At 45.9% G+C, this 22,346-nt stretch overlaps 1 protein-coding gene across 1 annotated transcript; it reads left to right on the top strand.

Annotated features, from left to right (window-relative positions):
- The first annotated feature begins 373 nt into the window (after positions 1–373).
- ALDH8A1 (aldehyde dehydrogenase 8 family member A1) lies at positions 374–21,872 on the top strand. Its single transcript, XM_084777418.1, has 7 exons — positions 374–733; positions 3,888–4,035; positions 5,862–6,017; positions 7,993–8,142; positions 13,555–13,811; positions 17,807–17,968; positions 20,565–21,872. Exons 1-7 carry the CDS (start codon positions 596–598, stop codon positions 21,015–21,017), a joined length of 1,464 nt encoding a protein of 487 aa, XP_084633544.1. The 5' UTR covers positions 374–595; the 3' UTR covers positions 21,018–21,872.
- Positions 21,873–22,346: the final 474 nt, after the last annotated feature.

Here is a 22,346-nt window from a genome sequence, read left to right as displayed (position 1 = left end):
TTCTGTAGAGATGGGGGCGGGGTAATGGTGATTATTTCATGGGCAGTTATTCTGCAAAGCCCACTGTCTTTTTTGTTGTTGTTGTTTTGTTTTTGTTTTTGTTTTTCCAAGACAGGGTTTCTCCCTGGTAGCCTTGGCTGTCCTGAACTCGCTTTGTAGACCAGGCTGACCTTGAATTCACAGCAATCCACCTGCCTCTGCCTCTGCCTCCCGAGGGCTGGGATTAAAGGCGTGCGCCACCACACCCAGCTCAAGCCCACTGGCTTTATGCCCTGCACTTAATGCTCAAGCAGTGAGGTCACCCATGTATGCACCGCTGATTTGAAAGGATGATCTGAAGAGACTGTGAGTGTGGGACGTTGTGTTAGTTTAGGACGTTATCCATTTCTTGTAACTGACCAGCTGCTCACTGCCTTCAAGAACTGTCCAGAGTTTGGAATCTGGAATGTTCTGGAGGGCATCAGGACTGTTCCTGGTGTCCGATATGCAAATATGGACACTGGGGTTGTGAAATGGGTGGGGGTGAGTGTCCGAACAAAGTCCTGAGCAGCTACAGCCAGCTGCTGGACAGGCTGAGGAACGTTAGCTCCTCAGCATGGCTGGAAAGAAGGAGCTTCTGATTCTGGAAAACTTCATAGGTGGAAAATTTTTGCCCTGTAACTCATACATAGATTCTTATGATCCGTCGACGGGGGAAGTGTATTGCAAAGTACCAAATAGTGGCAAAGAAGAGGTGAGTGTATTCACTGAGGAAACTAAGTTGTGTTTACTGTGTTGACCAAGTGTGGGCAACTATGTTATAAAAGTAAAGTGTGTGTGTGTGTGTGTGTGTGTGTGTGTGTGTGTGTGTGTGTAGGAAATTGTCGCATTCTACATGGTACTTTATCATGTGACTGGACAGGCATAAGCTGGGAACAGCCCTCAGCATACTATGCTCAGAGGTAAGCTGTTGCTTGCTAACTTAACAGCTGTGGGCACAGCTGGTTTTAAGTTTTGTGATTCTCATACAGACTGTACTAGGTGTCTAGTACAAAGTGTGAACTGAAAGAAGTATCACACCACTGAATGCATCCTTGGTTTTACAAGGTGCCCACTAACTTCATGGGTTTATAAAAAAAAAACAAATGCGCTTAAAAATCTTTAGTTGAGAACAAAAGAAAAAGCCCAAATACTTTGTTTAAGACCATCGTCTAATAATTCCTCATTAATGAAGCTGAAAATTAAATTCTTTCATTTTTTCATTATTCTTAACAACTTAAAGACATTAATAGTTTGATTTCTTTCTCTTTCTCTCCTTTTTCTTTCTTCTTTTTTTTTAAGTTATGAAGAATTAAGTTCATTTGGAGAATTTTGTAAAATACCTGGATACATTTGATTATTTATGACTTATTGCACTGAGTATTAAAAATTATTTGGGGTGCTGAGTATAGCTGATGTGTGTTTGTGTGGTTATTAAATGCATGCTGCTTATTGTTTATTCTTTTTAAGGCACAAAGACCTAAATTATAATGTAATTCCAGCCTTCCTATATAAATATACCTTATATGCAAGGCTTTTTCCCTTAAATTCAGCTTTTTCCTCATTGTTAAACTTTAAATCTGTCTCATACCTGATGGAAACAACTTTAGACTTCTGTACTAAAGTTTAAAAATGTTGGATTACTTGTTAGTTAAATTGTAACCAGCAATTTTGTTTGTTTCCAATGACCCAAGCTGGGGGAGAACCTCCCCTTCCGGTCCCCACTCTTGCCAGTCTCATGGTGTTTCCAGAGTGATGAAGTGCAGGTGGAGTGTGGCATAGCTCCCAGTTCTTCAGGAAGTGGAATAAGACAGACATTTGTGTTGCTGCTATAGTGTAATACATTTTGTTTTTATTTTCTCAGCAATCTAGTTTACACATGTGCTGTGTTCCATAAAAGCTGTGTGTTTGGTGACTTTATAAGATACATACCAAAGTGTGTGTGTGTGTGTGTGTGTGTGTGTGTGTGTGTGTGTGTGTGTGTGTGTGTGTGTAGCACAGTCTGAAAAGTAGAGGGCAGAAAAGCACTCAGCTGCATTCTGTGTGCGTCACAGTTTGGCCACAAGAGGGCACCTAATTTCACATATTTATCCTGGGAGCTCCACAGTAGCCTCTGTCATGGGCTGGACAAGGAAACTTCTTATGCTTAGCAGTGGTACCTGTTTCATAGGGGTCACACATCATATCACACTTGCATATCAGGTATTTAAATTATGATTCACAACAGTAGCACAAGTAGAGTTGTGAAGTAACAAACTAATTTCATGGGTCGCAGCGTTAGGAAATTGAGAACCACTGGGCTATAGCATGTCTGTTAATGATCTTGGGACCCACAGAGATCGGGTTCGAATCCCGACACTGCCACTTAGCTGAGTTGTGAGATATTCCTGTGCCTCAGCCTGCTTCCAACAGAGTAGCGCACAGTACTGGGGTTGTAGAGTTAGAATAAGGGTTCAGAGCTCTGTGCTGCTGCTTATAGTCTTGCAAACTAGTCAGCGAGTGACTGGTGAGGTTTATCTCTCCAGTGCATGTCTGTCACTCAGCTTTGCAGATCCCTCAGGGGCAGCAGCATGGGAGCAGCAGCTTATTCCTTTTAATGCAGGGACATATGCAGTTAGCATGGGTGTGCCACAGGTGGCTGCCGCTCACTGAGGACAGGAGAGCTGGTCACCTGCAGTTAGAGGCTGTGATGACTGTCTCTGCTACAAACACTTTTTTTTTTTTGCATGAAAATAAGTGTTCATTTCTCTGGGATAAATGCCCAGGAGGGGGTTACTGACACAGTGATAAATGCCCATGATGGTATTACTGATGCAGTGGTGGTGAGAGCTAAGAGGTTAGACAGGGTCATGTGGTGCCAGGGTGCCCACCTTTCTCGTTTCCTCCAGCAGTAGATGAGAGCTATCTTCAGCATCCTTTCCAGCATCTGGCCTTGCCACTGTTTTGTCCCCACCCCCTTTTCGTGGTTCTGGCCCCCCCCCCCCCCGAACTGACAGCAGTGAGCACCCTGGGAGAATGCCGTAACACTGAGCTACCCTCATAGCTCAGAATCTCTTAAGCACAGACGTTGACTTCATGCGTGTTTCTTTAGGGTCACTAAGACTGGACAGCTCGTTTTGTTCTTGTTTACACATCTTTTGTGAAATATTTTGCTCACGCCCTTTGCCCGTATCCTAACTGAACCTGCCGGTGCCTTTGCTGGTGAGTGTTTATGTGGGGCAGGTCAGAATCATTTGTCAGCTCTGTGCCGTGCAGGTACTTTCCCTGGGTTCAGAGGCCACCCTCTGAAACTGCTGCCTGGGCATTCCGCCTATTGACAGTCAGGAGCCAGGCAAGCAGTTGTTCTGAGACCCCTGAAATGCCCCCATTCCATCCTGGGCACCACTCACAGGAGCTGGGGGGTCACTCTTGGGCATGTCTCGGGGCTGCTCGAAGTTCTTACTAGAGTTTGGTCCAGGCTTTATGTTCAGTGGCATGCCAGTCGGCCTGCTGCTGCCTCTGAGGCTAAATTCCTAAGAGGACCAGCAGAAAGGAGGAAGAAAAGGCTTTTGGCATATAGTTTCACAGAGTCAGCTGCTGATCACTGTGAGCCCACGGTGGCAATGGCTCAAGAACTCAGATGGTCGGCTTTGCCCGAGGACGGTGGCCAGCAGAGAACAAACCACCGTTCCTTTGTGTTTAATCTTATTTGTTGGTTACATAAACACCCGTGTTGCCTGTGTTGTGTGTAGTTTAGTGCTAGGACGCGTTGAATAACTGAAATCGGGTAGGCCGGCCATCAGGTGTGAAGGAAGCCATGGATTCTGAATGCTGCCAGCCCCTCAGGAGCAACAGTGCTAAAATGACCATCTCTGGTTTCCTCCTCAAAGATTGAAGCTGCCGTGGAGGCTGCCAGAGAGGCCTTCCCTGCCTGGTCATCCCGGAGCCCACAGGAACGTTCTTTGGTCCTGAACCGGCTGGCTGATACACTGGAGCAGTCCCTGGAGGAGTTAGCTGAGGCTGAATCTAAAGACCAAGGTGAGGGGTTGGGGGGAATGTGGTCTGGTGGGATTTGTCTGCCTTCCAAGTCCTTTCACCAACAGGGATTGGGTTTGAGCACAGGTCTGCCGTATTAAATACTTATGAAAGCCGCGGCCCACTACATAGATAGTGGCTCTTAGCACCCCTACTCTAGTCTGTTGCCTTTTAATAAGATGGATTACACTCGGGGCAAGTTAGTCGTATCATCCCGTCTGAGGTGTCAAGCTAGCCTGCACACTTGCGTCTCAAGACAACAGGAGAGATGGAGGTAAAAGCATGAAGGACGCAGAAGGCCAAGCCTCGGGGGGGTGGGGGGTGGGGCAGGGGGTGGGGGGTAGAGGCTGACCTGATCTGCCCCACTGCAGCTAAGTGGGGCAAAAGGAGCTGCAAGGATCTACGCCAAAGTATGGCTATGGGGAGACAGGAGGAACCAGGGACAGCCGTGCAATCTATCTGCTCTCTTCAGAGCACTCCCAAGTAAAGGCGATTTGAAGAGCAGCTAGTTTTCAGATGCTTTGCCACTAATTTTCTCCCGCACTTTCGCTTCCTCCCAAAGGGCATAAGAATACAGTGGGTATCTATAAATGTCCGAATGTCTTTTAGGAAGAGTCATGCAGTATTAAAATATACCTGCCATTAGTCAACCTAAACACACACACACACACACACACACACACACACACACACACACACACACACACACATGAAGGAGAAGGAAAGGAAATTTTTTTTCCTTTGCTCTTGTTCTGGGGTCAGTCATTTCACTTTGTCACTGAAGGGCTGGAGGCTTTGAACTTTTTCAAACCTACTATATTTGGGGTTCTTTAACGCTTATACCTCCCTTCCAACATACCTACCCTAGAAAGGAGAGAAAGGAGGTTAATGGGACCGGGAGAAGTACACCTTTTTAGGCTCAGTTCCTTGGAGCGATTGCACTCTTTGTCATCAGGATGTCAAAGAGCAATCCAGCAATTCAGCAAGGGTGGCTGCAACTGCAGCAGCTGCCAGAGCAGCAGCCAGAATCCAGAACCTCGAAACGTTCTCTGGAGCGGTTCTCTCCAGGAGCACCTTGAAGTGGAGTGATGAACAGCTAAACAATAAGAAGCAAAGCCAAAACCAAAAAAACCAAGCCTCTTGTTTTGGGACTCATATATATATATGTGTGTGTATGTATGTATGTATGTACGTACGTATCTTCTCTCAGAGTTCGTACTACAATGTTCATTGGTTGGCAATGCTCCCATAAGAGGAGATTCCTCTTCTAGTGGATAAGTATCACCTGTTCTTTTACAAGTCCGTACTCCATCGCACACTTGGGATCAAAAGAAAAACATGTTTACACCCACTACAAAGGGCACCTGAGAGAAGTTCACGTAAGCTCCCTCTTGCTCCATCCGGAACCCAGCATCCTGTGCTGAGGTTCTCAGGGGCCCTTTTGATGGCCCCTCCCCGTGTTTGGGGGATGTTTAAGGATTTGACTCGCGCATTCAACTACTTTAACACTCATCCTCTCCATCCTGGCAATGTCAAAGCTGCTAACACACCAGAGCCCATGTGGGTGACACGGTGGCATCTGGTAAATTCACAGTGAAACCTAGGAGCTGGTCACAAAGCAAAGATCTTGTAGCTTTATTTCAGGCCCTTCCCACCTCATCCTCCAGCCTCACACCTAAATATTTCATTTCTTGATCCAAGCAGGGTCAGCCCTGTGCAGTAAAGTACCAGGATTGGGCTGGCAATGAGTATGGTATCAGTAAACAGAGGTTGGCGCTCACGCCGCGTGAAATGCACAGGCAGCATCTTATATTGTTCACTTCCTACAGGGAAAACCCTCACACTGGCCAGGACCATGGACATTCCTCGGGCTATTCAGAACTTCCGGTTCTTTGCTTCTTCCATCCTGCACCACGTGACGGAGTGCACGCAGATGGACCACCTGAGTTGTATGCACTACACTGTTCGCACGCCGGTGGGAATTGGTAGGTGGCGGCTGAGGAAAACCGTGTCAGAAAGCTCAGGAAATTCTAGGCAGCTGGTTACTAGGGACAGACCAAAGAAAGGGAAGGGGTTGGTTTTCCTAATTTTGCTGAACATTCGTTGGCTTTGAAAATGAATTCCAGTTCACTCTCATTGTGTCAAATCCTTGACTTTTTCCCAGAGACTTTGTCCTGGAAGAGCACAGCGGGAGGGGAGGTCGGGAGAGAGTTGTTGCTTATAAGTAAAATAAGAAAACATCAAATCCAGACGGTGCCACTGTTTAGGCTTTGGGATTGCAACTTCTGCACACTTCGGTACTCTGAAAATCTGGAACAGTAGTTATATTTCTTCTTTACATGACTCAGTAAAGAACTTTGAATAAATTAATAAGGCGGATGGCTCAGCTGGGTGGGCTGGCTCATCCCCTGCACCTGGGCGGGGGGGGGGGGCGGGGGAAGGAACAGCTCAGCAAGTACAAGGTTATCCTTGGCTGCACAGTGAACTCGAGGTCATTCTGGACCACACAAGACCCTGGCTTGAAAAACAAAATAATTGTGAGGTCGATTAAGTGATGCCAGCTGTCTGGTAAATGATTGCTAACTGACAGTTATTTCATTTGCCTCAAGTGTCGGAAATGACTGAGTGTAACCAGTAGATGTCGCTGTTTCCCCTGAGAAGAAACACCATGCTTTACCAGCTACAAGTCTTAGGCTTACAGAAGGAAAGCAAATGAAACATTTCACTGTCTTGATCCCCCGAACCCTCCAGAAATCATTTCCCAAGGTGTTGTAGGAAGTTTTAATCTCTTGCTAAAAAACATATGCATATATTTCATTGCAAACACTTTATGTTACTCTCAAAGAACAGATTTTTTTTCCTATGGGAAATTTAGTACTATTAAAATAGACTTACTTCCACAGGGCAAAAATATGAAATAAAGTGAATCTACTTTTCAAACTCATAAGGGAGACCCTTTATTTGTGTAGGCTGTGGATAACTGAAAAGTTTAAGAATATGTTATAAAGATACCTTTAGTCATGCCCAACCTGTGGCTTAGGATAGCTGGGAATATACAGAATTATAAATTATTTATAATGTCATGAGATTCTTCAAGCTATCATTTATTTATTTATTTATTTTCTTTCTTTCTTTCTTTCTTTCTTTCTTTTTTGAGACAAGGTTTCTCTATGCAGTCTTGGCTATCCTAGACTTGCTTTGTGGACCAGGCTGGCCTCGAACTCACAGTGATCTGCCTGCCTCTGCCTCCTGAATGCTGGTATTAAAGGCATACGCCACCACGCCCAGCTGGACCATCTTTTAAGTAAGCTGACTGCATGGTTCTTGAGTGTGTACTTGGTAGAGGCAACACTGTGTCACAAAGTCAGTAGAGTGGACACACCTGCTAGAAGGCAGGTGTAGCATTATCCAGCAAATTGGATTTGATTTTAAGACCTTCTGTGTTGCCAGGGTGGATTTCCGGGTCTGTATGTTAAGGTCCATCAGCTTAACCAATGGCCAGTCCTTAGCGGAACAGTCATGCCCATTTCACATATAATTTAGAACAGCCTGAGCTTTTCTGTCCCAGTGACAGCAGGCTGGAGATGGAGGTGGGGAAGCCAGGCAGGAAACAGCAACTGAGTGCCCTGGGAGAAGGCTTTCATTAAAAAAGTAAAGATCAGTCTACAGACTTCAGTACGCGTTCCATTGAGAACACGCTGACAAGCCGTTGACAGCCTTCAGCCCTGCAGCTTGTATAGCTGTGGCTCCTCATTTCACCTGTGCCTCATCAAGAAGACTTTGCTGTCGTACGGGGGCCCGCTGCTCCTAAGGCGTTTAGGAATAAACTTCCCTGAAGTTGGCTTTAGTGAAGTTTGGGTTTTCTGAGCAGCCCAGAGCTCTGCTAGGGTGCCACGCAGCTGGCCGGTCTCTGAGGCGGTGTCACCACAGCCACACTTCTCTTCTCTTCTCGTCCCTCAGCTGGTTTGATCAGCCCTTGGAACTTGCCGCTCTACCTGCTGACCTGGAAGATAGCTCCGGCCATCGCTGCTGGCAACACTGTGATAGCCAAACCCAGCGAGCTGACTTCTGTGACTGCCTGGATGCTCTGCAAACACCTGGAGAAAGCAGGTACCAGAGTGTGGGGACCGGGAGGATGCGTGGAGCTACGGCACAGCTGCTGGGAGCCATCTTCGCCCAGAGAGAAACCGATGGCAGTGCTACCTCTTCATTTTGCAAGCCTGGTCCTTTCTCGCCATGCCCTCATCCGCAGCAGCAGGCCTCTCTTCCACTGCCCCTTTCCTCTTTAACCCCATAAGGCTGTCATTGAGGACTATCACCACCCCGTGGGGGTGGGGCAGGGAAGCAGTGCAGGAAACAGTACAGGCTTAGAGAGACCTGGTCACACCAAAGACACCAACTGGTTCCAGATAGACTCATCAGCTGTCACTTTAAATTTAAGTCTGAGCTACTAGTCACTCTTAGAAGTGGAGTATTCCTAGAATTTGTGTAGCCGCATAGATTCAGCCATTTTCAAGTGATTTAAATACACCCCCCCCACCCCTGCCCAGTTCCTCTGTGTTCGCACAGAAGTGGGTGGAACATGGCCTCTTAGAAATATCCACCCATTTTCGCCTGGTTCTCTTTGAGCTAACGGTTTAACATTCACATTTTGGCTTTGTTTGGGATGTAAATGCATTAAGAAACCTGATGTTGCCCTGGTATTTAAATCCCAGCAAGTAACCTTTCTGTCAGGACCCTCATGGCTGGGTAGCGGGGAAAGACTTGCCACCCTTCTGTGTGTGCAAACATGTGATGTGCTTAATGCCTTGCGGCATGGAGGAGGCACTTCTGGGCTCTCCAGTCTCCACAGGGTGAGCAGCAGGTACATGTACCCTTTCTCTCCCCCACTTCTGGATGCCTCAAAAGTGAAAGAATGCACATTTGCTTGCTTCCAGGGAAGTTTTCCTAGGTTTTCTTGTTTTTTTGGCTTTTGTTTGTTTGTTTTGGTTTTGGTTTTTCGATACAGGGTTCCTCTGTGTAGTCTTAGCTATCCCAGACTCACTTTGTAGACCAGGCTGGCCTTGAACTCACAGCAATCCACCTGCCTCTGCCTCCCAAGTGCTTGGGATTAAAGGCGTGCACTACTGCGCCCAGCCGTTTTTCCTAGTTCTTTGGGATTTTGATGATTGGTCAAATCTGGGCTTGTTTAGAGATTGGTGCTACTCCTTATAGGCCTAGGGATGAGGCCTCCTATACAGATGCCCTAGGCCCCAAGAGGACGGAGAGGCTATGCCTACCTCTCTCATTTCCCAGAACGTTCCCTTCCTTCTTTATAAACAGACCATGCTCTAATTCCATTCTTTTCAAACCCGAGTCTGTGGTGTACACATCAGCCTTTTCCTGTGAACTTGGTGACTGCAGCTTCCTAGAGAGGGACTGTGCTAATTAGCTTCCCGCCGTCATAGCAAACACCTGAGATGGATCGGCCTGAAAGGAGGAGAGCTTTTTATCTCTCACTTTGGGAAGTTTCAACTCATGGTCACCTGACCCCGTCACATCTAGATGTGTGGTGAAGGTAGCACGTCACAGTGGGAACATGTCTGGGAGGAAGATGCTCACCTCAACAGGAAGGATGGAAGAGGAAGAAGTGCCAGCCAGGGTAACCAAATTCTCTTCTGGGTCACACTTTCAGTGACTTGACTTCTTCCTTCTAAATCCTTGCTCTTAAGTGTTCTGTCACACAGCAGCATAGGCACCCAAGGACCAAGGCTTTATCGGTGGGCCTTTGAGGGAACTCTAGATCCAGACAGAACAGGAACTCTCTCTCTCTCTGCTTGGATCATAGGGGCAGGGGCATGTTTAATACCTGTGTTCCTGCTACTTGAACAGATCTTGGTTTGCAATGAGCTCTCTCTCTCTCTCTCCCTCCCTCCCTCCTTCTGTCTGTCTTTCTCTCCTTTCTCTCTCTCTCTGTTTCTCTTTCTCTCCCTCCTCTCTCTCTCTCCCTCCTCTCTCTCTCTCCCTCCTCTCTCTTCTCTCTCTCTTCTCTCTCTCTCCCTCCTCTCTCTCTCCCTCCTCTCTCTTCTCTCTCTTCTCTCTCTTCTCTCTCTCTCCCTCCTCTCTCTCTCTCTCTCTCTCTCTCTCTCTCTCTCTCTCTCTCTCTCTCACACACACTCCTGTAATGAGACCTTTCCATTTCCTGTGATTGCCTTAGAGTCGCTCTCGTTTCTTGGCAGCTAATGGGCCGTTACACCAAGGCAGCCCTCTCTTCTCTTCGCTGGGCCAGCACTGTCCACTCTTCTCCCCTAGTTGGATGCTGTACTGTTGCTCAGGCTGCGCTCTCCTTCAGCCGCTGGTTTCATGTTGGGACTGGAATGATGTGTGAATCATGCGTACAACATTGCACTTGACTGTACCACAAGAGAATCTTTAAGAGCATCCGGGGGAAGAGAGAGAGAGTCAGATGATAGTACATCTGGTGTGTGTTAACTCTTGTAGTGTTGGGCACTGATACAAAGACTGCAGAATAAAGTCACAAGGAAGCACACAGCAAGTACCTCTCTGGGAATTCCAAAGTATTCCCTGTTTTCTTGAGGCACCAAATCTTATATCTGGAGAGTCCACTGACAGGGCCCACAGCCCTTCCCACCAGTTTTTAATCTGCTCCATTAAACTGAGGTAGTTTTGCCTCTTCATCAACAAGGGCTTCATTCTTCTGTGTTCATGTGATCCTGCCTTATCTCCTAGCCAGTTACCCCGGTTTTATTTCACAATTTCTGTTTGTCAACTTTACCGTCCTTTATCACTTGTGACCAGAGTCTCTTACAAGCTTAGAAAGCAGATACCTGGGCAAACATTTTGTTTCTGTCTGGCTCAAGTGGCAGATGATGCTGAGAAATCACCACAAGCTGCTGCCTCTCACCACACTGACATCAGACCTCAAGCAGGCGATCAGAACCATAGTGTGTGTGGAGATCAGTCAGCCTGTGGCATGAGCTCATTGTCCCGTGGTGAGGTACACTCGGTGTCCCTGTGTTTTCTCTCAGCTTCTGTTAAAATATCACAGTAAACATTAGACATGACTCAGTTCATTTCTACCATTCAGGATTTGCTGATATTACAGACTTCCCCTTATACCCGTACTCTCCCGTCTGCCCAACGATAACAAACTCGTCCTTGCTGTTGTCCTATCAGTAGCTGCCATTCTAGACTCCTCTTTGCTCTGGGGCCCAAGGTCTTCGGTACATGGAGCTTCTCTCTCTATGACTACGAACCAAGATCAACCTAAACTAGAGGCGGAGTGCTCAGACATGAGACTCCGACAGACACATCACAATGTTGACTTCCCACCTGCCTCCTTCATGGATCCGCAGCTGGGAGGGGTGGGTCTTTACCGTCCCCTCAGAGTGACCAGGCTTATGCTGTGGCTCTGTGGAAGGGATCTCGGGATCATTAGTGTGAAAGTATTACGTATACTTTAAGATCACATTCTTGAAGACTTGATTTGAGTTGAAGAGAGATGCCTTATCTGGGGCAAAGGGAGGAGGAGACAGGAGCTGCCAGGCTGTTCCAAAACCTTCTCACGCAGGATTTCTGCCTGCTACAGCTAAGGAAACAGAGGAGCTGATCCAGCCACATCACGCAAGGCCTAAGAACGCCTAAGATACAAACACAACATGAACATGTAAAGCTTCCACAGTTGGCATCCGCGCTTCTGTTTGGATGATGAATGCTGAGCCCTGGTCGCTTTACTCTCACCCGCCAACGTTTGTCAACCTGCTCTGACCAGATGTACTGATGGCTGACCTACCACTAACTCTACTTTGCCAAATTTCTCACCAGAGAATCGAGCTAATAGTAGACAGTAAGCACCATAAAGGGCTGTGAGGTAAAAAACCAGTCTGTAATCTCCCCTTATAAGTGAGGGATGTGTTTCCAGATTGTGAGTGGAGGCCTGAAACAGTGCTGGCCTCGGTCTCTCTATACACCTTTTAATATGCATACACACTTGTGGCAATCTTTAATTTATAATTAGGCACAATGAGAAACTAATAATAAAGTAGAAAAGTCTGCAGTGTATTACAGTGTGCTGTGATAAAACATGATGTGAGGGTGGGTCTTTTTTTCCCAAATGTAAAGACAAACATTTCAGGCCATAGAACAGGACATAGTACAGATAACATATAACATACACTACAGATAACATACATATAACATATACTACAGATAACAGATAACATACACTACAGATAACATACATATAACATATACTACAGATAACATATAACATACACTACAGATAACATACATATAACATATACTACAAATAACATATAACATGTACTAGAGATAACAGATAACATATACTATAGATAACAGATAACATATACTACAGATAACTTACATGTAACATATACTATAAATAACAACAGATAACATAACATAACATAACATATACTACATATAATATAGCTGACACTCGTGAAGCAGCCAGCAAGTGTCAGCATTCACAGGTGGCACAGGGGATACAATGGAGAACAGGACTCAGATAGCGTTTCTGCCCTTAGCCAGCAACTTGGTGGGCAAGGCATGAGGAAGTAAATTCATGGGGCGTGGGAAGTATCTTAGTCACTTCAGTGCTTGTCGCACAGCGTGAGGATCTGAATTCAATCTGTAGAACCCAGGTTTAAAAAAAAAAAGCCAGGTGTGCTGGCACACACTGGAATCCTGGTGTTGGGATGGGGGGAAGACAGGGGGGGTTGGGGGGGGGAGTCGATCTCAGATGGTCACCCCGCAATCAGTCTAGCCCACTGTGGGAGCTACAGGCTGATGAGAGTCTCTGTCTCTAAAAGGGTGCCCTCTGAAGAATGACACCGAGGTTGACTTCTGGCCTTACACACTTGTGCATCCACATGAATACACACCCACCCACCCCACACACACCCTAAAGAATTTAATCCTGAAAAACAGGTAGACGTATACATGAGAATTTAGGTCTAAGGGGTCTTGCAGTGGAAAAGATGGAGGCACTGATTTTTGTTCTTGGCATTTGTTATGTGATTTTGGGTTGCACTGGTGCTGTACCCAACCAAGGGCACAGGATCTTGAGTCAAAAAAATTACCCCCTCTGGGAAGCCTGCTCCTGTTTCTCTCAGCCAGGATAGTTAATCTTGTCACATTTCTGCAGATTTGCACACCCGTTCACTTAACACCATCACACTGCTTTACAACTGCTGGGTATCAAGTTGGAGCAAGGCCCCGCTCCACCACCACCTGCTTGGTGGTACCCAAACCGTAGTAAGTGTTACAGTTTGAGTTTCTCAGAACATCCTGCATCTTTCCAGAGGAACCCCAGCAGGTGGAGTCTATAAGCAGAGGAGACTTTATAGCATTGTCTTCGTTATTAAACCTGAGCTCCTCATAAAAATCTCCAGGCACTGTCACACCAGCTCTGGGACTCCCAAAGGAGAGTCTCCATGTCACTTCAGGTATCCTCGATAAACCTAAGGTAATCAACTACTGGTTTTACATCCCATCCAGGTGTTCCACCAGGTGTGATCAATATTGTATTTGGAACAGGGCCCAGGGTTGGGGAGGCCCTTGTGTCCCACCCAGAGGTGCCCTTGATCTCCTTCACTGGGAGCCAGCCCACGGCTGAACGGATTACCCAGCTAAGTGCCCCCCACTGCAAGAAGCTCTCACTGGAGCTGGGAGGCAAGAATCCTGCTATCATCTTTGAGGATGCCAACCTGGAGGAGTGTATCCCGGCAACCGTTCGGTCCAGCTTTGCTAACCAGGTATGAGCCTCGCTTACCCAGGCCCTGACAGGTGGGTTCTGTCATATCACAATGCAAAATCCGGGGTGGGGTGGGGTGGGGTGGGGTAGGGGTGGCAATGGCTCAGCTATTTTTTTGAAAGTAGGATCAATTATAGTATTACTCTAACATCCTGCGGTGGCTTGGAACTGTCACAGCTTCTTCTTTTGTCACATGCCTCACCTTAAGTCACACAACTTTTCTCAGGTGCCAGCTATGGGTGGAATGATTGATTTTGCTACTCTAAGCATCTCCATCTATTTATTCACACAGATGCCTGTCCTTTCTTTGCAGCTACAGGCCCTATTACCAGTAGATTTTCTTCTTCCAAAAACCATCCCTGATGCTTTCTCAAGCTTAATCCCCATTTCCTGTAACATTCCAAAGTGAGTTTCTGAGCTTGAAGTGACAGACAACTTTAGGACATATTTGCAACTTCTAATAATAATAATAATAATAATAATAATAATAATAATAATAATAATAATAATTTATTATGTAGTAATAATTTATTAATTATATAATTATTAATTATTAATAAATTAATAAATTTATCAATATAATTTATTAAATAGTAAATAAATTATTATTATTATTATTATTATTATTATTATCATTATTATTATTATTATTACATCGCAGATGTTTCTGTGGGTTTTGCTGCTTTTTTTTTTAGGTTCTTTAAAGTCACGGCCTCCCAGAGGCATAAGAACACCGGACCAGATTAACTGGCCGGCAGCTTCCCACTGACAGGAACAATGCTACCTTCCAAAGGGATTTTGTGAATGTCTAGTGTGAAATGCAACTTCCAATTAATATTTTCACGATAATTGTAAATGATGTTTTTTTTTTCTTTTGCCATATTTCCCAAAGAAGATGGCTAGAAATATCGTGTCTGGGTGCTGATCGGACAGTTCAGGGTTACAGCACGACTTGCAGTCACTAGCAGGAGCAGATACCCAGGGAACAACTTTCTATTGAGGGCTTGAAGACAAAGAGAGGGGCACACGCTGAGAGCTGAGATGCAGGGAACTGGGCTGCCACGCTGTATAAGGCAGCCACGTGATAAGCGAGGAGACACAGACTGTGGCCTACTCCTCTGCCAGGGTTCTTCTAGGATTTGGGATGGTCCGCCACCCTTTCATGGGGCAGGGTGGGGTTGGGAGGCATATTTTTAAGGTATCAATGAGAGAAAGGCTGTGCCACAGGTGGATTTTAAGCAAACGACCACAGCTTGCTTTATTTGCTCAGCGGACTGATGAGTTCTACACAGAACATATTTCTCCCTTGATTGAAGATAATTGGGTTCAGGGAAGGGACGGGTAAACTCTCGGGGTGACCCTGAGATGACCATGGGGGGGACCCTGGGTGTATATATATTAGTTCAAAGCTCCTTTTCCTAACTTTGGACTGAGAATACTGACACACTGCAGAGCTCTTATGGAGAAAGTGTTCAAACCAGCGCCCGGCACGGCACAGAGAGTCAGAGAGTGAGTTTTCCTTCCAGGCCATCCTTTCCGGGATCTCAGTGTGACCTGTATTTTCCTGACACCAAGTGCTGAGAAGCTTGTTAGAACTTTAGGGTCTCTCCACCAGGCCCCTTCTTTTGAGTGGGAACTTATGCAAACCGAATCCGACAGGTGTTCGTCCACCTTCCAAGTCACATAGGCAGATGGTTCCGATAGCTGTCCTGTCGGGGAACGCATCATTCCAGAACATTAACTGCCTAATTTGGACAATAAATCTTTGTATAAATACCAAGATAATTAGAAGCATTCTGTTCCCTAGGATTGTTGTGAACACCGAATATAAATGTGATGTGAAATGTCATTAATATTTATGCATTTGTATACTTTCATGCATTTTTGCTCTGAAACATTTAGATGTGGCTTATAAAGGGTTTAATGTTGTATTTAAATGGCAGTTAGGGTTATTTTTCTCTCCAAAACCTACCAGGACCTTCCCCCTGAGCACCCAGCATGTCTACTTAGATGTCTTGTGGGCATCGGAACCTAATGTGCCCACAGCAGAACTCTTTCCCCACACCCTGGAAAAACGACTCTTCCCTTTTCTCCCATTTACCTTTCCACAGAAGAACACACTGCCCAAAGTGGCCCGGGCCCAGAGCTTGGATCAGCCCTGTACTTGCTCTCTCATCTCCTTGTACCTATGTCTGATCTAGAAACAGTTCTTGTTGGTTCTATGCTTAATGAGTATTCTAAGACATTACTTTTTAGTGTACCCATGTAAATCTCCTACATTTTTGGGGTTCCATGCTTCCTTAAGAATTTGGAATTCTTTCTACTTCCCTTAGTACCTCCCAGATATGAGCTACCTACATTTATTTGAGCTCTTGGAATATTTTTCTTCACTCCTCACCCTAATTTTCTATCATTTTTTTTTGTTTTCTACACAACTTCAAGAATGGTCATCTAAAACTGTAAATCTCTGGGTGGAGGGAGGTAGCTCAGTTGGCAAAGCACTCGCCATGTAAGTATGAGAACCCAAGCTCAACTCCAGAACCCATGTAAGAAAGCCACGCAGTGTAGCTCCAGGACTGAGGAGATGAAGACAGGCGCAGGGGTCAGCAGGCTGGCCTACTCTGAGAGCTCTAGGCACCCCGAGAAGACCCTGTCCCCAAAAGCCAAAAACCAAAACACGCAATGGCCCCTGAGTAATGACATCCGAGTTTGCTCTCTGGCTTCCACATGTACACACACACCACACATACATGTACATATGAACACATTCATTCACATACCACACATACAAATACCACACACACAAGCACACACACAGCTACACACACATACTCACACTACATATACCCAAGCACACACCTACACACATGCATATATATATGACCACGTGTGTATTCACATGTCACACACATACACACCATACACACACTGCACACACACAGCTACACACACATACTCATACCACATATACACATGTACACACACACCACACATGCACGTACATATGAACACACATGCATTCACATACCACACATACACACACTGCACACACACAGCTGCACACACATACTCACACCACATATACACATGTACACACACACCACACATGCATGTGCATATGAACACACATGCATTCACATACACACCATACACACACTGCACACACACAGCTGCACACACATACTCACACCACATATACACAAGCACACACCTACACACATGCATATATATATGATCACATGTGTATTCATATGTCACACACATACACACCATACACACATGCACGCACACACAGCTGTACACACATACTCACGCCACATATACACATGCACACACCTACACATAAATATACATATACATATGAACACATATGTATTCACATGTCACACACATACACACCACACACACACACACATAGAATGTAAATCTGATCACATCACTCTGTGGCTTAAAACCTCTTGCTTCTTTCCCATGATGCTAAGAATAAAACAGAAGCCCTCTGGGCCTTTGCGGGTGTTGGCCTGCTCCCCTCTTAGCCTCATCCTTGTCCCTGCACTGCACATCACCGCCTGCACCCACACTCGCAGCCCCTCTGCGCCTTCTCCGCTCTTACCACTGAACCCCTCTCTTGTTGGTCTTTTCTTACCCAGCTCCTTCATATCAACCAGGAGTCCCTTCAAATATCCGCTCTGTAAGTGATGCCCATGAATTCATTCACTAAATCCCTAATTTAATTGTTTGCCTAACGCTCCTCTATTATTATTATTATTATTATTATTATTATTATTATTTTGCAACTCTCCCAAGTCTATCATGTGGCAAATGTTTGTGTTTGAGTCTGTTGTCCTGTGAGATTATGTGTTCCGTATGGTAGGGACTAGTCCTGTTGACAGCTGACCCCACTGCCAGGCGCATGGCAGGTGATCAGAAACATGGGGGGCGTCTGCCTGTGAAGAAGAGTATCCCCGGCTTCACAATTGTCTTCACTCTTGGCAGGGGGAGATCTGCCTGTGTACCAGCAGGATCTTTGTCCAGAGGAGCATCTACAGGGACTTTCTAAGGAGGTTTGTGGGGGCTTCCAGAAAGTGGAAAGTTGGCGCTCCCTCTGACCCGTCAGCCAACATGGGTGCCTTGATAAGTAAGGCACATTTGGAGAAAGTAAGTATAAATCTCTGCCACATGTCTTCCAGAATGTTCTGAATTCAAGAGAAACTCAGAGGCTGGGTGGTGGTGGCGTACCCCTGCAATCCCAGCACTCAGGAGGCAGAGGCAGGTGGATCTCTGTAAGTTCAAGGCCAACCTGCTCTACATAGTAAGTTCCAGGACAGCAAGTGAGACCCTGTCTCAAAAAAACCACATGAGAGAGAGAGACAGACAGAGAGACAGAGAGAGAGAGAGAGAGAGAGAGAGAGAGAGAGAGAGAGAGAGAGAGAGAGAGCGCACATGTAGGGGCTGGAGAGATGGGTCAATGGGATTAGTTTAAAATTTTATTCTAGTACCCCTATTAGAAGCTCCAAATGCTTGTAACTCTAGCTCCAAGGAATCTAGCACTCCCTACACACACACACACACACACACACACACACACACACCACACACACACACACACAGAATTAAATAAAATCTTAAACAGAAGCTCAGTGTAAGCAGAGCACACACCAGGCTTTGAAATGCTATTATTTTTGTACTACTCTTACAACCATGGGAAATTGTGTCTCACAGAGCAAGAGCAAAAGGGAACCCTTCCCACACCTGCTTGGTCCTATCCTCCTCATCCTTGGAGCAAATGGTTCCCTCTGAAAGAGCTTTCCAGCACGTCCTATATAAAACAATGCACCCTAACTTTTCAGTGCTTTATTTTTCTCCTGTTTGTTTTTTTAAAGGCTTGTTTTATGTGTGCGAGTGTTTTGCCTGTATCGGGGTCTGTGTACCACGTGCATGTGTGTTGCACAAGAAGGTCAGGAGAGGGCATTTGAACACTAGAAATGGTCGTGAGCTGTCACGTATGTGCTGGGAACTGAACCCAGGTCCTTGTCAAGATCTTCAAGTGCTCTTAGCCAGTGAACCATCTCTCCAGCCCTCTCGATGACTCTTAACGCCGCCTGACACATCATGTGCACGTCTTCCCTGGCTGGCCATCTTCCCTTGAGCTTACTCAGTGTTGTGTCCTGGGACTGGAAATCACCACAAACTCAGCACTTGTCAGAATTCGCTAGTAGAGTCATTGTGACACTATGTTTTGGGTCCCAGAACTATATGGCACAAACTCAAGGTAGCTATTTTCCTTGGAGTTTTCTTTTTGGTGCTTGGCCTTGAGTACTTGGAGTTGGGTCTAAATGCATGGGCTCTGGACATCTCTCTTGCTGGGTGAATCAGCACGGACTCCAAATGGAAACAAACTCAACTGCCCCGCGACTGTCATTATCCCCTCTTTGCTCCGTTAGCTTATGGCATCAGTTTACTTTGCATTACAGTCCCTTTTGCTCTGTATTACTTATATTGGTTTTCAGAGCACAATCAGTAATAAGACTGAAAGTTAGAGATCTGTTTCTTTTCTTTTTTTTCCAGAAGCTCAGATCCCGAAGGCATCTAAGCATTAAACACTTACATGTCATTTGTTTTCCACTTTCTTTAAGATATTTTTGTTGACGTCTTTGAGAAATCCATCCATTATATTTTTTGATCATATATTTACCCTTTCCCCCAATCCCTCCAAGGTCCATCTGCATCCCAAACCCACCCAAACTTGTGTCTTTAGTTATTGCTATATCAGTCCCAATGTGTTGCGTTTGCATTCTTGGGCATGTGGCCATCCACTACCAGGGGCCACACCCTTCAGAAAGAATGCTGACTCTGTCTCCCACTTCTGGCAGCTGTTACTCACCTGTAGCTTCTCAGCTAGGACGGGACTTTGTGCCCACTTCTCTTCTCCGTGCCAAGATTTGTCTGTTTTGAGCTTGAGTGGGTCTTGTGCGTGACGTCACAGTCTGTGAGTTCATATGTGCCACCACTGCCTTGTTGGGTCCAGAAAAGTTTCTGTGTGTCCATCCACTGGTGTTTTTCTGTTCCCCTCCTCTGCAAAGATCCCCTAAGGAGATGGTGTCATATAAACATCCCATTAATGGCTGAATACTCTTCAGTTTCCGATTCTATGTTCTTTGACCATTTGTGGATCTATGTGTTGAGTTACCATCTTCTGGCAAGGGGGAGCTTTTCTGGTGAGGATTGAGAGATGGACTAATCTACAGTGTAACAGTAAATCATTAAGACTCAAGTGTGTGATCTTCAGCAGTAGGATCACGTTCTAGAAGGCACCAAGAGCAAAGACATTAGTTTGTAATATTTGGGACATGCTTGGGTGTGAATTAAGCTTTGTTGTTTAGTGGCTGTATGAACCTATACACTTTTGAAGGCAAGTAAATTGGGGACAATAGTTTATAGAGTGTTGAAAGAATTAGGTGACAATACATAAAATCACATATTAGCACCTGGAACTTAGGTATGAAATATGCCCCACCCCCTGCCACCCCTGCCGCCTTTTGCATGAGGGCTAAATGTACAAACATGGTGGGAACTACTCGGCTGTCAGGATTCACAGCTGAGTGATAAGATAGCCCCAGGTCCCTTAGCACTGACCTTTTCACTGATGCTTTTCAGTCATCAGAAAACACCGATTTTTCTGCTGGTGTGTGTAAAATAACAAACGTACAGTAAGAGGTTTCTAATTATGTTTTTTTTTTTTAAATCTCCCCAGGTCAGAAGTTATGTAATGAAAGCTCGCGCTGAGGGGGCCCAGGTTCTGTGTGGTGAGGGTGTGGACCAGCTGAGCCTTCCACTCAGGAACCAGGCAGGCTACTTCATGCTTCCCACGGTGATAACAGACATCAAGGATGAGTCCTGCTGCATGACGGAAGAGATATTTGGCCCAGTGACGTGCGTTGTCCCCTTTGATAGCGAAGAGGAAGTCATCAAAAGAGCTAACGGTGTTAAGTATGGGCTGGCAGCTACAGTGTGGTCGAACAATGTGGGGCGCATCCACAGGGTAGCTAAAAGGCTGCAGTCAGGGTTGGTCTGGACCAACTGCTGGCTCATCAGGGAGCTGAACCTGCCATTTGGGGGGATGAAGAGCTCTGGGATAGGAAGAGAAGGAGCCAAGGACTCATTTGACTTCTTCACGGAAATCAAAACCATCACTGTTAAACACTGAGTCTCCCCGTGGAGAAGTTACGGACGTGGGTGCCTGACGGCGGAGAATCACTGGTGGAGTGCAGTCAAGAGAACCCTCAAGTGTGTGTGTGTTCAGACAGTTGTGTCTTGACTTGCCAGGAGACCTTCACTAGTTGGTATTTTTACCAGCTTGTGAATTCTTGAAAATCTGCCAATATCAGATATTTTCATTAGCAAATATACCAAAAACAGAACAAAGGCCTACAAAGCTGGAGAGAGGACCAGGGAACTGGCTCCGTGGTTAAAGTGCTTGTGAACAAGTATGAGGACCAGAGTTCAGATCCCCAGCACCAGTGTAAAAGTCTGGCATGGTGGCCCATAACACACACACACACACACACACACACACACACACACCACATATACACACATACAGCACACACATATACACACACAGACACACATATACACACACATATACACACAGATATACAGATATGCACATACGCCACACACACAGACATGCACGCAGACACACACATACACACACACACACACACACATATACCACCACCAACAACAACAACAAAAACAAACCTGGAAAGAAACAGTGCTCCAGCCTTCGCAAAGCTGTGGAGATAGACTCCCCACCCCGCTAGCCGACATCAAACGGATTGATAATTGGCTGATCACATTAGTATCAGGAAGTGATGGGCTTGTAAGTGTCACATGGTAGGTCTTACTAAATCCGTTTTGATAAAGAGTAGAGGAAAACACAATAATGATAACTTTTTAGAGGAACTTTGGGACACAGAACAGCCTGAGCCATTTTCACTGTCAAGTCCAATCAACTCTAATTCTTCAAAGAAGCAATAAATCATTCAATGGTACAGGATATGCCTCAAGCTGTCCGTTCCTCCCTTTATCCTCATTCTCTCAGAAGTACCGACTTTTTACTAATAGAAGTATGCCTAACACCCCTTCCCCATGTGCTCTGAACACTGAGGAAAACGCTGAGATTTACCCAAGTTCCATACAGCCTCAGGGTCACACAGAGGTATGAGGCAGAGGTGGGGTTTGAACTTCAGACTCTGACAGCCTCACGCCAGCTGTGGGTTGCGCCCCAGAAGTGGAGAAGCACTGTGGTTCCCCTTTCCAGGTCTCCCACCTTGCCTCTCCTCTCTGGTGGGCTCCATTCCACATGGCTGAGGGCACTCTACAGCAGCGCACAAGCCGGCAACCTCTGCCAGCTCTCGCCTCTCCTTACTATTTATTTGCTGTCTGATTCCACAGCCAGCTGGACTCGTGAAGGGCCCAAGCTCGATTCCCACCTGAACTCTGAGTTCATTCCTCACTCCTGTGTGAAGCC

This window comes from Acomys minous, assembly GCF_964271855.1.
Source record: "Acomys minous genome assembly, chromosome: 3".
Taxonomy (NCBI): Eukaryota; Metazoa; Chordata; class Mammalia; order Rodentia; family Muridae; genus Acomys; species Acomys minous.
The sequence above is the reverse complement of the archived record's forward strand: the minus strand, read 5'-3'. Positions and strand labels throughout refer to the sequence as shown.

Bases quoted from the DNA above. Each gene is read 5' to 3' on its own strand.
- ALDH8A1 (XM_084777418.1), top strand. From the start codon at position 596: ATGGCTGGAAAGAAGGAGCTTCTGATTCTGGAAAACTTCATAGGTGGA. The intron at 4,036-5,861 runs GTGAGGGGTTGG...CACTTCCTACAG, and splicing joins GGCTGAATCTAAAGACCAAG to GGAAAACCCTCACACTGGCC. The intron at 6,018-7,992 runs GTAGGTGGCGGC...CTCGTCCCTCAG, and splicing joins TCGCACGCCGGTGGGAATTG to CTGGTTTGATCAGCCCTTGG.